General features: G+C 36.2%; 1 protein-coding gene and 2 long non-coding RNA genes across 4 annotated transcripts in view; all 3 read left to right on the forward strand.

Moving 5' to 3' along the window:
* herc4 (HECT and RLD domain containing E3 ubiquitin protein ligase 4) overlaps positions 1-15,796 on the forward strand; it is a 44,700-nt gene extending 28,904 nt beyond the window's left edge. For both annotated transcript variants that reach the window (XM_062995812.1, XM_062995813.1), the window contains 11 exons: positions 1,261-1,433; positions 2,549-2,668; positions 4,512-4,610; positions 4,718-4,891; positions 7,005-7,148; positions 7,235-7,401; positions 7,503-7,569; positions 12,869-12,951; positions 13,707-13,890; positions 14,873-14,975; positions 15,093-15,796. In XM_062995812.1, the coding sequence (XP_062851882.1) occupies positions 1,261-1,433; positions 2,549-2,668; positions 4,512-4,610; positions 4,718-4,891; positions 7,005-7,148; positions 7,235-7,401; positions 7,503-7,569; positions 12,869-12,951; positions 13,707-13,890; positions 14,873-14,975; positions 15,093-15,301 (1,523 nt within the window). In that variant the 3' untranslated portion in view covers positions 15,302-15,796. The remainder of the gene's footprint in view (positions 1-1,260; positions 1,434-2,548; positions 2,669-4,511; positions 4,611-4,717; positions 4,892-7,004; positions 7,149-7,234; positions 7,402-7,502; positions 7,570-12,868; positions 12,952-13,706; positions 13,891-14,872; positions 14,976-15,092) is intronic.
* On the forward strand, positions 8,881-10,360 carry LOC134314962 (uncharacterized). Its single transcript, XR_010012438.1, has 2 exons — positions 8,881-10,007; positions 10,109-10,360. It is a non-coding gene; the product is annotated as an uncharacterized LOC134314962 (long non-coding RNA).
* On the forward strand, positions 10,514-11,894 carry LOC134314963 (uncharacterized). The gene is made up of 2 exons (XR_010012439.1): positions 10,514-11,541; positions 11,643-11,894. It is a non-coding gene; the product is annotated as an uncharacterized LOC134314963 (long non-coding RNA).
* Positions 15,797-16,425: the final 629 nt, after the last annotated feature.

Genomic DNA, 16,425 nt, shown 5'->3' on the forward strand with positions numbered 1-16,425 from the left:
GCTGCTTCTTTTTAACCTGCCGGCAGTGCATTGAAATATTTATATATATTTATGGTTAGGCCTTTGTGTGTTGCAGTGGTCAGTAAGGCCAGGCTGGGCCACCACCGCTGAGATTTGAGTTGAAATCTCAGTGGTACTATCAGCAGTCTGGGCATCTACACAAACAACTTTGGCTATATCTGGTGAGGGGTGGCCAACGCCCTGTAATTAATGTATGCCCTGTCTAGGGTATTCCTGCTTTGCGCTCATTGTTTGCCAGTGTAATTAGGCCTGCTACTCTTCTGACAAGGATAGAGCAGTTCATGAAAATGAAATTAAATGAAAACTACGTAGTTATATTTTGGTAGAATTTTGCTTATTGTCTTTCTTTAACTACACTGTTACATCACATTTTTGTTCATAAAAATATAAGAGCTGCAGATGAGCTTTTGTAATAACTGTGGGAGAAAAATGTTAATGTACACTAGAAGTATTAATACACAATAAATTACTATTTTAGAACATGTAGATATGCTTAGGGCATGATTGCCAGTAGTCATATTCCAATATCCCAATAATACCCCTACAATGAAATGATACTGGAAAGTGGTGTATGGTGTATAAGTGTGTCAGTTAGATTGTATGACCTCCAAAACCCAGTTCTAGCTGGTTTAGACCAGTTACTATGTTCCAAATCTCTGTTAATGGTTGAATATTCCACTGTCTGAGAGACACATGATGGGAGTATATAAGATGATTTTCTTTCCACCTTATCACACTTTCCGAGTTTCCATGTGAGACTTTGTCAGTGCGATCCTCCTCAGCAGACAACAATAAAACTCTTTTCTACTCATAATCCAGCCTTTGAGGTATTTCAGTAAGGGTTTTTCCACCACATCACTCTTATTCCTTAGTGTACTATTAAGCCCTTCTGCCTTATCACACATCATTTTAAATTATTAGCCAAATTTATATGTTGAACTAATTCCAGTATTATTTTTCTGCCACTCGTGATGTGACCTTGATGTCATTGTTTATCTCTGATTCACAAGTCTGTTCATACAAATTATTGCATATCGTATTAATGCACATCTTTTATTTGCTTATTAAATAATTATTAGCAGGACTATATCTATACTGTAACTAGACAACTATCCAAATAAATAAATAAATGAATTATTTCCCCCTAAAATTTAGCTCAACTTTTTGCGTTTTAATGTAATAAAACATACCATTTGCCAAAATTAATTTCCTTTTTTTATGTTCTATAATTTTTCTAAGGAAACTGGTGGTCTCACCTGGATTCAACGTTTTTTCAGGGACTTGTAGAATTGTATAAGGAGGTGGTTGTGTACCTGCTCCGGATGCAGAAAGTGGGTATTTCATCATCTGAGCGTAGGACATTTAACACCTGTATTAGCAGCTGTCTAAAATTTCTGGAGATTCTATGCTTGGTAAGTGCTCTGACTAAGTACCTTGTGTAAAACACAAAGTGTGTGTAGTAAATGTTAGTATATTGTAGGGTACATTTTTACAGTTTTAGGCAGTAACAATAAACAGATTTTATTTAAGGTGTAAATTGAATTTGTTCCATGACAATTAGACAAAGTCTGTGCCTTCATTATAAAAAAAATGAAGTAGAATTTTATTACCATTTCTGCCATGGTTAAGCAAAACTTTAAGAACAACATCAAATGCTACATGTAAAATGGCCATGGTGTTGTTCAAAGCAGCTTGCTTAATGGTTTTGGCATAAATTTGTAAGTAATGAAAAATTGCCAGGCTCTCTAAAGTCAAAAAGTGGTTACAAAAAACTCTTTGCACATGTTAATTATACGTGCCATCCCAACGCAGTGACTGTGATTAATTGTTTTACCATTTGATGGCTAAGTGGTATTGAACATGGTACAAGTAATGGTAAAAGTATCTTTTCCTTTCAGTACAGATACTGATTCCTGATTCTCTTAATCACCTGGCCAGTGATACAGTACAGTATCAATTTAACAATAGTAAGAATGTGTCCTCGGCCATGTGAAAAACACTTTTATTTTGCACTGCTAATAGACTAGTTTGTGACACAGCATCCCCTAATAATTCGACAAAAAATAAAGTATCTTAATATATTATCCAAAATGTATCATATTTTATTGTGTCCTTGCAGGCCTTAGTAAGCTGCATCGGACTGGAATCTAAAAAAATCATCTGAAAAAAAACATAGAATTATTCTTTTTTTAGGGATATTTCAATGCAATAAATTCATAAAATTTGGTGAAGTTTGGAATTTGGGTGTATATCTAGGAAAACTGTAAATAGAGCTTTAGTAATGGTTAAAACATTTTATTTGGGCAGTGGGCAGTGATAGCTCAGTGGTTAAGGTACTGGACTAGTAAACAGAAAGTTACCGGGTCAAGTCCCGCCACTACCAAGTTGCCACTGTTGGGTCCCTGAGCAAGGCCCTTAACCCTTAATTGCTCACCGTGTTCAGCTCATTGTGTAAGTCGCTTTGGATAAAAGCATCTGCTAAATGCTGAAAATTTAAATTTAAATTTTATTCATGTAACAATTGCAGGTAAATGAGAGGGGTGGCCAAATCATTCAGTATGACAAGTTTTATATACATGAGCTGGAGGAGCTTGTGGACATTAGAAGTGATTATGTAACCTGGATTCAGCAGCAGATATTTTCCACGGTAAGTTCACATTTGTGTTTCATAACCTTATTTTAGAGTATATCCAGTAACTCTATGCAGTGTATATACATAATTGATTCAGAAAATAGTCAGACCCCTTGCTTTTTTTGTAAACTTTTTGTTGCGGATTTGAAAATGTTTTAAAAAATTAAAAAACTGAAATCTCTTATTTACAAAAAATATTCAGTTTTGATGTGGCACTCCAAACTGTGGAAAGGTGCGTTATGTTTGCTTTATTTTTTAGTTGTGTCCAGAAGCCACCAGGTGCAATTTTAATGGATTAGACATAGTCTGGATGGGCCAACACATAAGTCTATAAAGGCCCACAATTTACACCACATTGTCAGGATGAACACCTAGCCATGAAATCAAGGAAAGGTTCTTGGTCAGGGAAAGGTTAGGAAAGAACGGTCATTTTAAAAGAGCTTTAGAAATCCTGTGCAGAGATATTGGAACCTGTTGGACGGAAAGTCATCTATGGAACCCTCTGTAAATCAAGCCTTTAGGTAAGATGGCAAAATTAGCCACGACTGAGTGAAAGGCATGCAAGAGCAGCTTTAAGTTCCCCTATTTTGTGTCAGTGCCTCGTGTCTGATGTAAAATGCTGTCTATGTAGAGAGCTTACTAGGTTTTCAGACAGACCCACTATTATATATGCAGGCGAATCCAACACACCAAATCGAGTTGCAGCAGCAGTTGTCACTAAACGATTCTCAAGCAGTACTGTTTGTCAAATAAGAGTTCAAGCTCTTTTAAATCTCTCACTAGCACTCCTTATGGCTCTAAATTTAATTGAAGAAACACAGAAAACAAAAAACACAATCTGCACAGACTCAGAATCCTGTTTGCAAGCTCTGGAATCTATATTCCAAGCACACCCAACAATAAATAATGTACTGGACAAAATTCAAAAATTAAGCAGAGAAAACTATGACATAAAGCTATGCTGGATTTCAGGACACAGTGGGCTTTTAGGAAAATAAAAAGCAGATTGGCAAGGAACACTTTAGACCCACAACAGACCAAACGCAAGCTCTTCTCAGCAAATGCGAGACCCCTGATCATAACGTACACATAATAACTGGCAAACTGAGTGGGAATCCCAGGGTGGAAATAAAGTACATGAAATATGCCTAGTCAAAAACACCAATATTGGGATTAGACCACAAAACCGAGCAGATTAAACCATATTGGCTGCTTCAAAATCACCCATTTATACTTACTGAGGGGGACCCCACCAATGTGTCAGATGATACTCTACTTTGATCATCAAAGCCATACTAGCAGAATGCCATAGGTATTCACAAGCCCAGTGCCTGCTGGCCTGCTGAAAATGCCCCAGAAAATCCAGATTCTTTACCAAAACAGGACTGAAAACACACATTTTAAAATCTACACCATTAGCTTTATTTTTAGATCTTAAGTCAGCTGTCAAATTAAGCCCATGATTGTTGTGTTAGCACAAAAATTTTTTTACATTTATTTTGCTCCTGAAATTTATTTAGCTAACAATTTAACCAGACTAGCAAGACTCAATTAAAGCTATTCCAGTATGCGATATGGCTATGTGTGGGAACTCAAACTAGCAGGTGCTAAGAAGCAGCCACAGATTGGACCAGTGTCAGAGGGGGTGTGTGGTGATCCAGCTCTCCTTGACCAGATTGGGGGTTGTGCAAGAGGTAGCGGATTCATAATCAGTGACTTGATTGGGAGGCACAGGGGGACAATTCCAGAAAAAAGTTAATTAGCATTAAAATTTAAAGAAAGCAGTACTTATTGTTTTGCAGTACAGATTGTTTACTTTTTTATTTTGATAATCAACAAAATGTCATGTTTTTGTCAGGCCATGGATTCTCAAGTCACACTGTGTAAATATCCGTTTATATTTGATGCCCAAGCAAAGACCACACTGCTTCAAACTGATGCTGTTATACAGATGCAGGTAAATGTTCTCTCTTACCTATAGTAAAAACAAATGCAGAAATGATGAGGCCCCTCCTGACTATTTCTGCATTTGTTGCTTTACTACAAATCTGTGTTTGTGTTCAGATAGCCGTGGACCAAGCTGAAAGACAGAACTTCAGCTCTTTATTCCTGCCTGGTGGCATGATGGAGTCTGTAAACCCCTGCCTCATTCTTATTGTGCGCAGAGAAAATGTTGTTGGGGACACCATGGAAGTTCTGCGAAAGTCCAAAAATGTGGATTATAAGAAACCTCTAAAGGTAATGTTGGTGATATCTTGTATTTAGTTTAGGGTTTCAAACACTTTTTATGTTATGTTAAAGCATAGTGATTGTGGGTTTTTTGGGCAACGTTCTGAAATCTTGTAGAAAGTCTTTTTAAAAGGGTGGATGTGGTTAAAGCTGCAAGTGGAGGGTACATTGTATCAGTAATAATGCCCAAGGTTTTGGAGTAGGATGTCCAACAAGGTCATCAGGGTGTTGCAGTTGTTTGCATATTCTAGTGCTGCAATGATGACCAGGATAATGTGGTTGTAAAACAAGAAAATAAAATGAACAACAAATTATTTAACACAGCTTAAGAAACAAGTGCTTTTTATTATATATTAATTAAACTGTGTTGTGTTGTTGTACATATGACTTAAAAAAAAAAATACTTGGGGTGCACACCAGAGCTGACTTCTTAAACTCATCAGTTTGAATCTCAGCTCTGCTACCAGCAGGCTGGGCGCCTACACGAACTATGATTGGCTTGTTTTTAGGGAGGGTGCTAAAGGGGATTTATCATAACTGATGCAATTACGACCTCTGCTGGCTGATTAATGGCGCCTGCACAGAGACGAGGGATAATGGGATTAGTGTGTGGCTCTCCATGTGTGAGTCTGAGCCACATGTGAACTCACCTCATGCAGGTGAAACGATGCAGTTGGCTACTGCACACGTGTCGGAGGGGCGTGTTAGTCACGACTCTCATCGGTCAGTAGTGGAGGTCAGCATCAGTAGAAAGGTGGCGTAATGCAATTGGGTAATTGGATACAACTACATTGGAAGGAAAATTGGGGGAAAATGAAAAAAAAAAAAAATTAATAAATAAATAAATAAACTGCTCAATAAAAGGGAACACTTGAATTATACATCAAACCTTGACAAATGATTCAAGTTCAAAAATCTTTGTTGAGAACAAAATGATGAATCAGCGGTCAGTGGAAACCAAAAGCATCAACCTACTGAGGCCCAGAAATCACACCAAAAAGTAAAATATTTAAATCACAGGCTAATTTGTGAATTTCAGCATGGCAGCTCATAATGAGACTCAGTAGCATGTTTGCCCCACTTCCCTCAACAGCAATTGGTGTTTTCTGGTGAATGCCAGTCCAGCTGCATGATGCTGTAAGCACAGGTTTCACAAGAGAATGTTGTCCTCCATGACACACTTGTAGGTTCTGTTTCTTCAGAAACATGCACACCAGTAGCCCACTGAAGGTCCTTTGTAAGGCTCCGGCAGTGCCCCTTCTGTTCCTCTTTGCCCAAAAGAGCATATACCGGTCCTACTGTTGGGTTGATGCCCTTCTACGGCCCTGTCCAGCTCTCCTCGTGTAACGGCCTGTGTCCTGGTATTTCCTTTATGCTCTTAAGACTTGAGACTGTGCTGGGAGACACAGCAAACCTTCTTGTGATGACACATATGGATGCTTCATCCTGGAGAAGCTTGTGCTGGACTACTTGTGCAACCTGAATGGGCAGCAAATACTGCCTCATGCTACCAGTAGTGACAGTGATGCTAGCAAAACGCAAAACGGTCAGAAAGGATAAGGACAGAAAAAACTGTAGCCACCAATCTGCAAAGCTATTCCTGTTTTGGGGTTGGGATGCTGTTGCTTCCCCAGTGTACCTGTTGTCACTTTCATTGCACCAGCGCAAGTAAAATTAATTTAGAATTGCTTATTTACTAACTGAACAGATTGATATCTCTGAATAATTGACACGGTGTTATACTGTAATGATTAGGAGTTCCCTTTTTTTAGCATTCCTGTTACTCTCATTGTCCGCAAATCTATCACAAGGTTTTAAACTGTTGTTTGTACTGTATTTTTGAGTAAGAAAATATTTTCTGAGGAAAACACACATTGACATCTGTCAATAACTCCGGATAAGTAAATGCTATGAATGTTTTTTGTTTCTGTACTTAACAACTTACACTATAGTATCATTGCAACATGAAAATCAAAAGCAGTTCATGCAGTATATCTAGTGAGTAGGACACAGAAAAGCTTTTTAATAAAGGTATACATTTTAAAATGTAGAACATAATTTAACCTTTAATTTTACAAGATTTAAGTAAGCGTTATGCAGTTATTTTTTGTTCTGTGCTTAGGTTATCTTTGTTGGAGAGGAGGCTGTGGATGCTGGAGGAGTGAGAAAAGAATTTTTTCTCCTGATTATGAAAGAACTGCTTGACCCCAGATATGGCATGTTCAGGTACTATGAGGACTCTAGACTCATCTGGTTTTCGGGCAAGGTAAATATCTGTCTTATGTTGGATATTAATTGTCTGACAACATTTTTAGTCTTCTTAATTAAAATGTATTAATTCTTGCTTTGCAGACATTTGAAGAAGTTGACTTGTTCCACCTCATTGGAGTCATCTGTGGTTTGGCGATCTATAACCTGACTATAGTAGAGCTGAACTTTCCTGTAGCTCTGTACAAGAAACTCTTAAAGAAAACTCCCACTTTGGAGGACCTGAAAGAACTCATGCCCATTGTTGGCCGGTCAGTTTTAAATGATTTAGTTAACTTGCATAATATTTATTCTAGATTATTAATAAAATGTAGTTTGGTTTTATTCTTATTCTAATCTTTGACATTTTAAGGAATCTACAACAGTTGCTGGACTACACTGAAGATGATGTTGAGGATACATTCTGTTTAAACTTTACAGTAAGAATATTTGCTTTTATAAGTAACATTTTTTGAAATAGCATATACATCATGTATTCTCACATGCATACTTTTTTCTGGGACTGTACAATCTTTATCCACCATAATCAGATCATTGCCAAAAACATTACTTGCAGGAAAAAGCTACCTTGTGTTCTATAGTAAGTACTCTAAACATAATAGTAAAAAATATACAGTGCATATAACAACAATTTTAATCAAGATTAGACTATGTCAAGCTAATACATTACAGACAAATAGTACATAAAGAAAATACTTGTGTTTGAACATGAGGAAGCATCTAACGTTGTGCATTATGCCTTTACTACATTAGAAGTTTAAAAATTACACCGTTTGTATTTTTTAGGATGTGCGCAATTAGTGTAGGATATGTGCAGCAGATCCTGTAAAGGCTGCAATTCTCTACCTAAGCACCACAAATGTGTTTTTTTAGAACAGTTCTTCTATGCTACAAATATACTGGTATCCCCCAGTTTTCGAAAGGCTGTTTTACAAAAGACCTGCATTATTACAGGACTTTTTTCTAACTGAAAATTCTGAAGATGATCTTGCACTCATGAAAAAGGCAAAAAGCAAAAGTAGCATTCAGTATTTGTTTTGCAGCGAGATGTTATAGAGGCAACGATAATGGTAATTCTAGTTAAATTACAGTTAAACTAGTTAAACTACACTGTACTATATATAGGTCGTGTATTTATCATATAATTTATGCTTTTATTATGCATTAATGTTATTGTATGCATGTTATTGTAGGTTTACGTGTTATTTTAAAGACTGTATTTTGGGTCTGGTAATAAGTAAATGGTAACTGCTTCTTTGCTTTTTGTCATTATGGCTCACAAGAGGTTTTATAGGAATGCTCTTCCTATGGATAGCGTGGGATACCATGTAATAATAAATAAATCTTTACTTTTTTTTATTAAATTAGTAACAGTAACAACCAGGCTTTGTATGGTGTGTTGGGAACTTTGAATGTCATAGTAAAAATAATCCATGCAGATGGAATATGTCATATATACATATACTTGTACAGTACAATGAAATTCTTTTTCCACATATACCACATACACTTTTTTGGAAGCTGGGGTCAAGAGTGCAGGGTCAGCCATTGTACGGCACCCCTGGAATCATGGGTTTTAAGCGCCCAGCAGTTTAATAGACCAAAGATCTATCAACAATGCTGCCACTGTCCCTTCAATGGTTTGGCAGTTACCTTATCTGCTTGTTTAAAATATTATTTAAAATATATCTGCTTGTTATTTGTCATCTACTTTTAGCCAAATCAGTCATCAGTGTTACATGACATGATGGCGTGTAACCTTTTCTCTCCTATTTAAAAACCAGTCAGCATGCTGTTGTTAAATGCATGACATTACCCTAATTACAGTTTTTCTCAATCGCTAAAACACTAAACCCCATTCTTGGAACACAACTGTAAACTGCCAAAACTTGTCTATTGAATGACTCACTCATTTCACAAAACCTTAAACCATTTTCTCCTAGTTTGACACTGTTTCACGTCTGATTCAACCTTTTTGCAAAACTCTAAACACATTCTCACTGACTAACACACATTTCTCATGGCAGTGCACTTTGATGCAAAATGGCACACACATGCCACAAAAGTTAAACACAACAAACACACTATTGTCATCGTTAACACACTACAGGTAAAAACTGTTCACACGTGTCATATCAGTAAAAAGAATTAAAATGATTAGGTAAACAGAATAAAAGTCATTTCAGATGCATGTGGCATTTCTGAGCTGTATTGTGACTAGCAATAAAGGGCAACAATAGAAGAAGAAGAGAAGGGCATGTCAGAGGTGGTGGACGAGGAGGAAGATGAGGATGACCAAGAACAAGAGCAGTTATATCAAATACTGTATTCTGTGTAAAGCAGCACATTTATACAACATGAGGTCTGTCATGATGTGTCACTTTTAAACTAAAACCCCGGAGAGGCCCCATGAATGTTTACATTTGAACAAAGCTGGATTTATTCTCACAAAGAGGTGGAGAAGAGGTCTCAACTGATAAACATATCAGTTTCATATATTATACATATCAAACATAACTGATCAACCTGCAATTATAGAAATGCCTGATCATTGTGGTGGCAATGTGAACATGTAGCCTAGCAGTTAAGGTACTGGACTAGTAAACCCACTGCAACGTTGCCACTGTTGGACCTTTGAGCATGACCCGTAACCCTCAGTTGCTTAGACTGTATACTGTAAGTTGTCTGGATAAAAGTGTCTGCATATTGCTGAAAATGTAAAATGTATGTGCGGCCATCAACAGCAATGGGGTACTACTAACATTTCTGGATGGTCTACAAGATGCTTTGATTGGACTTCAGCAGGGGATCCTGAACTGAGAGAGCACCACCCTGTGTACGTTGTTGTTTGACCAATGTGAGCTTTCACCTTCGTCTAAACGTTAGTGGTTTATCAATAACCTCTGTTTCATAAATCTAAGCCTTCAACCATACTCTCTCTTCCTAAAATCATTTGAGGAATTCTACTCGGCGTACCCAGAAAAATCTGCTCCAGTCAATGGATGCAGTATGTGATGACATTAGAGTGGATTCTTCTCAAGCCTGGAATCTGCATGGATTTTTTTTTTGCATTGTCTAGATAGGGAGAATATTGCCTGTAATGTAGATAAAGTTCTGTGGCCTGACCGAGCCCAGAGACATGATCCTTAGGCAGAATAAATGATTGACTTTGCAAACTGTATATACAATAAATAAATATATTGCAGTTCATATACTGTGTTTCTTTGTTTGTTACCTAGTAGTACCTATGACCTTATCAGTCATCAGTGTTACATGACATGATGGCGTGTAACCTTTTCTCTCCTATTTAAAAACCAGTCAGCATGCTGTTGTTAAATGCATGACATTACCCTAATTACAGTTTTTCTCAATCGCTAAAACACTAAACCCCATTCTTGGAACACAACTGTAAACTGCCAAAACTTGTCTATTGAATGACTCACTCATTTCACAAAACCTTAAACCATTTTCTCCTAGTTTGACACTGTTTCACGTCTGATTCAACCTTTTTGCAAAACTCTAAACACATTCTCACTGACTAACACACATTTCTCATGGCAGTGCACTTTGATGCAAAATGGCACACACATGCCACAAAAGTTAAACACAACAAACACACTATTGTCATCGTTAACACACTACAGGTAAAAACTGTTCACACGTGTCATATCAGTAAAAAGAATTAAAATGATTAGGTAAACAGAATAAAAGTCATTTCAGATGCATGTGGCATTTCTGAGCTGTATTGTGACTAGCAATAAAGGGCAACAATAGAAGAAGAAGAGAAGGGCATGTCAGAGGTGGTGGACGAGGAGGAAGATGAGGATGACCAAGAACAAGAGCAGTTATATCAAATACTGTATTCTGTGTAAAGCAGCACATTTATACAACATGAGGTCTGTCATGATGTGTCACTTTTAAACTAAAACCCCGGAGAGGCCCCATGAATGTTTACATTTGAACAAAGCTGGATTTATTCTCACAAAGAGGTGGAGAAGAGGTCTCAACTGATAAACATATCAGTTTCATATATTATACATATCAAACATAACTGATCAACCTGCAATTATAGAAATGCCTGATCATTGTGGTGGCAATGTGAACATGTAGCCTAGCAGTTAAGGTACTGGACTAGTAAACCCACTGCAACGTTGCCACTGTTGGACCTTTGAGCATGACCCGTAACCCTCAGTTGCTTAGACTGTATACTGTAAGTTGTCTGGATAAAAGTGTCTGCATATTGCTGAAAATGTAAAATGTATGTGCGGCCATCAACAGCAATGGGGTACTACTAACATTTCTGGATGGTCTACAAGATGCTTTGATTGGACTTCAGCAGGGGATCCTGAACTGAGAGAGCACCACCCTGTGTACGTTGTTGTTTGACCAATGTGAGCTTTCACCTTCGTCTAAACGTTAGTGGTTTATCAATAACCTCTGTTTCATAAATCTAAGCCTTCAACCATACTCTCTCTTCCTAAAATCATTTGAGGAATTCTACTCGGCGTACCCAGAAAAATCTGCTCCAGTCAATGGATGCAGTATGTGATGACATTAGAGTGGATTCTTCTCAAGCCTGGAATCTGCATGGATTTTTTTTTTGCATTGTCTAGATAGGGAGAATATTGCCTGTAATGTAGATAAAGTTCTGTGGCCTGACCGAGCCCAGAGACATGATCCTTAGGCAGAATAAATGATTGACTTTGCAAACTGTATATACAATAAATAAATATATTGCAGTTCATATACTGTGTTTCTTTGTTTGTTACCTAGTATTTAAATATGTAAACACTTCAGTAAATATGTTTTTATGTAAACAAAAACATTTCAGAATTCCTGAATAAAGATATTTGGTTTTGCTATGATAAAAGCACAGTGTTTTGTATTGTTTTATGTAGTGTGTAATAACTGCTGTGTAGTGTTCATGCATTGGCTGGATTTGTGTGTATTTTGACGGCAGTGTTTGGTTTTGAGCGAAGATAAAACAGTTTTGAGTCGATAGTTTGATTTTGCAAGACAAATCAGAGGTTTTGTGAAAGTAGCTTACATTTTGGGTTTTGGGTTTACTGTTTTGAGAAAAGGAGAGGAGGTTTCAGGAAATGTGTTTTAGCAACTCAGAAAAACTGTAATATATTTAGTAGTAAAAGATGAATGCTGGCAGTTGCATTTAAATTTATAAATTCTAGTCCAAAATGTATTCAACTGGCTGTATTGAAAGATTTTAGATACTTAAAGATACACGTAAACTGCAGCACCCTGTTAGTCTGGGGCGGCACGGTGGCTAAGTGGGTAGCACTGTCACCTCACAGCAAGAAGGTCCTGGGTTCGATCCCCAGGTGGGTCCGAGTCCTTTCTGTGTGGAGTTTGCATGTTCTCCCCGTGTCCGCGTGGGTTTCCTCCGGGTGCTCCGGTTTCCTCCCACAGTCCAAAAACATTCAAGTGAGGTGAATTGGAGACACTAAATTGTCCATGACTGTGTTCGATATAACCTTGTGTAAACTGATGAACCTTGTGTAATGAGTAACTACCGTTCCTGTCATGAATGTAACCAAAGTGTAAAAAACATGACGTTAAAATCCTAATAAACAAATAAACAAACTGTTAGTCTGTGTTTTATGGTAATCATCAAGCACTGCTTAGAAAAGCTGCTTATTCATATTTAGAGTTTTTTTTGTTTTTTTTTAAACATGTAATAATGTTTATATGCTTGGATTTTAGATCACAGTTGAAAATTATGGGGCAACTGAGGTTTTGGAGCTGATACCTAATGGAATTAACATCAGTGTCAACAATGATAACAGGTATTTCGTTGAATTATGTTTAACGTGCAGATTTTGTAATCTATGTTAATGGATTGCTACTGTAGGTTTTCACTGTTATAAGAAAATGTGCTGCCTCATTTTCTGCCTCAGTGCTTCATTTTCTGCCTTTCATTTGTGCATCAAGATATAAGAAATTGTCATAGCAAGCTATTGCCTAAAGCTTATTTAAAGCTGGATGATCCAACAAGACAATGACCATAAATGTTTAAAAAAAACATTGATTGACCCAGTCATACCAAAAATGCCATGGTAACCTAAAAATAACTGCAACATTCTGACATTTCTCTTAAATGTATACACTCCCTGGTCACTTTATTAAAAACGCCATTATAACATGAGCTTCTAAAATAGGCTTGACTATTTGTAGCATGGATTCCACAATGCAGTGAAAACATTCCACTTGTCACCTGCACATTTGTGCTGTGACTATTTACTACAGGTTCTATTGGATTCAGATTTGATGACTGGGAAGGTCAATGTGCATTATTATGCTAAAATAAGCCAAACAATACTCAAAACTGTGTGTCAAAAAACGTTTTCAACACCATTACTACACCATCAAAGTGTAGTGTCCTTGCTTTATCAAGCTAGTCATAAATGTATAAAGGAAAGAAATGTATACCTTTTATTACTGCTTTCTCTCGTCAACTAAAGAGAAACTAAATAAGCAATTCTGAATGTAAATAAAAATAAAAAGTTGAAACAGGTCAGTATAATCTTTTTTTTTCCTGCAGGCAAGAATTTGTGAATGCATATGTTGACTACATCTTCAACTCATCCGTGGCCCCTCTTTTCAATGCCTTTTCTGCCGGCTTCCACAAAGTATGTGGAGGGAAAGTTCTGGAGCTTTTTCAGCCAAATGAACTTCAAGCTATGGTAATAGGAAACACCAATTATGACTGGAAAGAACTAGAGAAGGTATGATAGTCAATGTTTTAAGGATTCTTTGAATACTGTATGAATGAATGGAAAAAAATGCTTATTAGTAAGGATCCACCTCAACAGATTTTTAATGGACAGCAGAATACCAACAGTCCAGCAATTTGGAGCCACCATAATCATCCAGCAATTTGGAGCCACCATAATCATTCAACAATTTCAGCCTTTCGAGTATATACAATAGATATCAAAGGGATTTTTATTTGCTTTAGTCTGTCCATCAGAAGTAAAAACGGTGGTGGGGGGGGGATGCACACACAACATGCAGTCAGACCCATTACTGACACAGATTCCTCATTTATGATTTATTGTGCAAGTGTATTATTGATAAATATTAAAATCATATAAATAGTTTAAACCTAAAAAAGTTAATAAACTCTAAATGGAGCTGTTCACAGATCTTTGCTCTTAATTGGAATCAAGTGTCAGCTGCTAAAAATGAATTGAAATTATGTAAATCTGACAGCATTAATCAAACAATGACCTTGTCAGTTATTAATTAAACATTTAATTATTGACATTCCTAATGTCAACCCTTGTCTAGCTGTTTTTGCTATGTAGTGGGATTTACATTCAACGGGGCATGTAAACTTGCATAAGTTATTATTTTTTGTTCTATTTTTGAGAGTTATTAATAAAATAAGTTGTATATTAAGAATAAATACTGAATCAGGATCTGGAAAAACATCAGTGTGAATTAAGTGTGGATGTAAAATGTGTGTAATTTTGCTTACTTTTTTGTTTAATTTGAGCCTAATAAGACGTTTCGATTTGGGTTACTTGAGATATGATAAACAAATGTAGATTTTGCTTTTGTGTCCATGTTAATATTTGTGGTTTAATGAAATTTCTTGCTTTTTTACAGTTTTATATAGATTAATTTATGTTTATAATTCATCATTTAGTGACAGATCAAGAATTAACAGATTTATTGATAAGGAATTGTTTTGATCTCACCCAGAGTACAGAGTACAGGGGAGACTATCGGGCTGAACACCCAACCATCAAACTGTTCTGGAAGGTTTTCCATGAGTTACCTTTGGAAAAGAAGAAGCAGTTTCTGTGTAAGTGTAAATGTTTCCTTTTATTTCTCTGTAGAAATCACATATTGTAAAATATTTTCTAGGTATAAATTATCATTCACATGAAACATGTTTGCGTTTTGTCTTTTTTTTTTTCAGTGTTCCTCACAGGTAGTGACCGTATTCCCATTCTGGGTATGAAAAGTCTAGCTTTGGTCATTCAGTCAACAGGAGGTGGTGAACAATATCTTCCTGTTGCCCACACCTGCTTCAATCTTTTGGATTTGCCGAAGTATACAAGCCTTGAAACCCTTAGAGAAAAACTTCTGCATGCCATAGAACACAACCAAGGATTTAATCTGGTCTGAAGAAAGGTGTTCTGGAACAAAATGACTACTTTCCAACTACAGACTATTAAAGAACAACAGCTACATTTGCTCAAAATTGATTAGCAAACTTTCATTTGTTTGCTACTAAACAGCAATTACAAGCATTGTTTTTTCACTATTTTATTTTAGCTTCAAATTTTTTGACATGTTGTGATGGACACTATAATCTTTTTTCTGCTCATTAGTTACATCTGCCAGATAAACACTATTATGTTGGGTTTTTATTATTATTTAGTAACAAGATGACAAAGTCTAAGTAGTAACAGTTTTTTTACACAAAATTGCTGCAGTGGTGGACTCCTTTTGCGCTATGCCATCAATAAAATGTACAGTTTTGAGTTCTTGTCATTTTTTAAATAATAACTTGAAAAGGCCTTTAAACCTGATAATACAAAAGCTGTGTATCAGAAAGCAAGTGTTATTCAACTTGTCTAGATTTGGTCTTTGCTTACAAAAAAAAAGCTTTAACTTAAGTAAATAAGAAAAGTTTGTGTGAGTAAATTAAAACTTTGCATTGAAATGTTTTGCTTTTTTCCCTTTATTATTAAACATGTTCTGAAGAAGATCAGGAGAAAAATCACATTTTACATTTTAGAGCATTTTTTATTTTTATCTGAAACAAAAAAATAAAACAAAAGGTTATTTAACACCAACTAGCCCTGTGTAAAAAAAAAAAAGTTATTCTCCACTGTTGTTAATTAATCAAACAATTAACCTAACTGAATGTATGTATATATATATATATATATATATATATATATATATATATATATATATATATATATACAGTGTATCACAAAAGTGAGTACACCCCTCACATTTCTGCAGATATTTAAGTATATCTTTTCATGGGACAACACTGACAAAATGACACTTTGACACAATGAAAAGTAGTCTGTGTGCAGCTTATATAACAGTGTAAATTTATTCTTCCCTTAAAATAACTCAATATACAGCCATTAATGTCTAAACCACCGGCAACAAAAGTGAGTACACCCCTAAGAGACTACACCCCTAAATGTCCAAATTGAGCACTGCTTGTCATTTTCCCTCCAAAATGTCATGTGACTTGTTAGTGTTACTAGGTCTCAGGTGTGCATAGG

Source organism: Trichomycterus rosablanca, chromosome 5 (assembly GCF_030014385.1).
Source record: "Trichomycterus rosablanca isolate fTriRos1 chromosome 5, fTriRos1.hap1, whole genome shotgun sequence".
Taxonomy (NCBI): domain Eukaryota; kingdom Metazoa; phylum Chordata; class Actinopteri; order Siluriformes; family Trichomycteridae; genus Trichomycterus; species Trichomycterus rosablanca.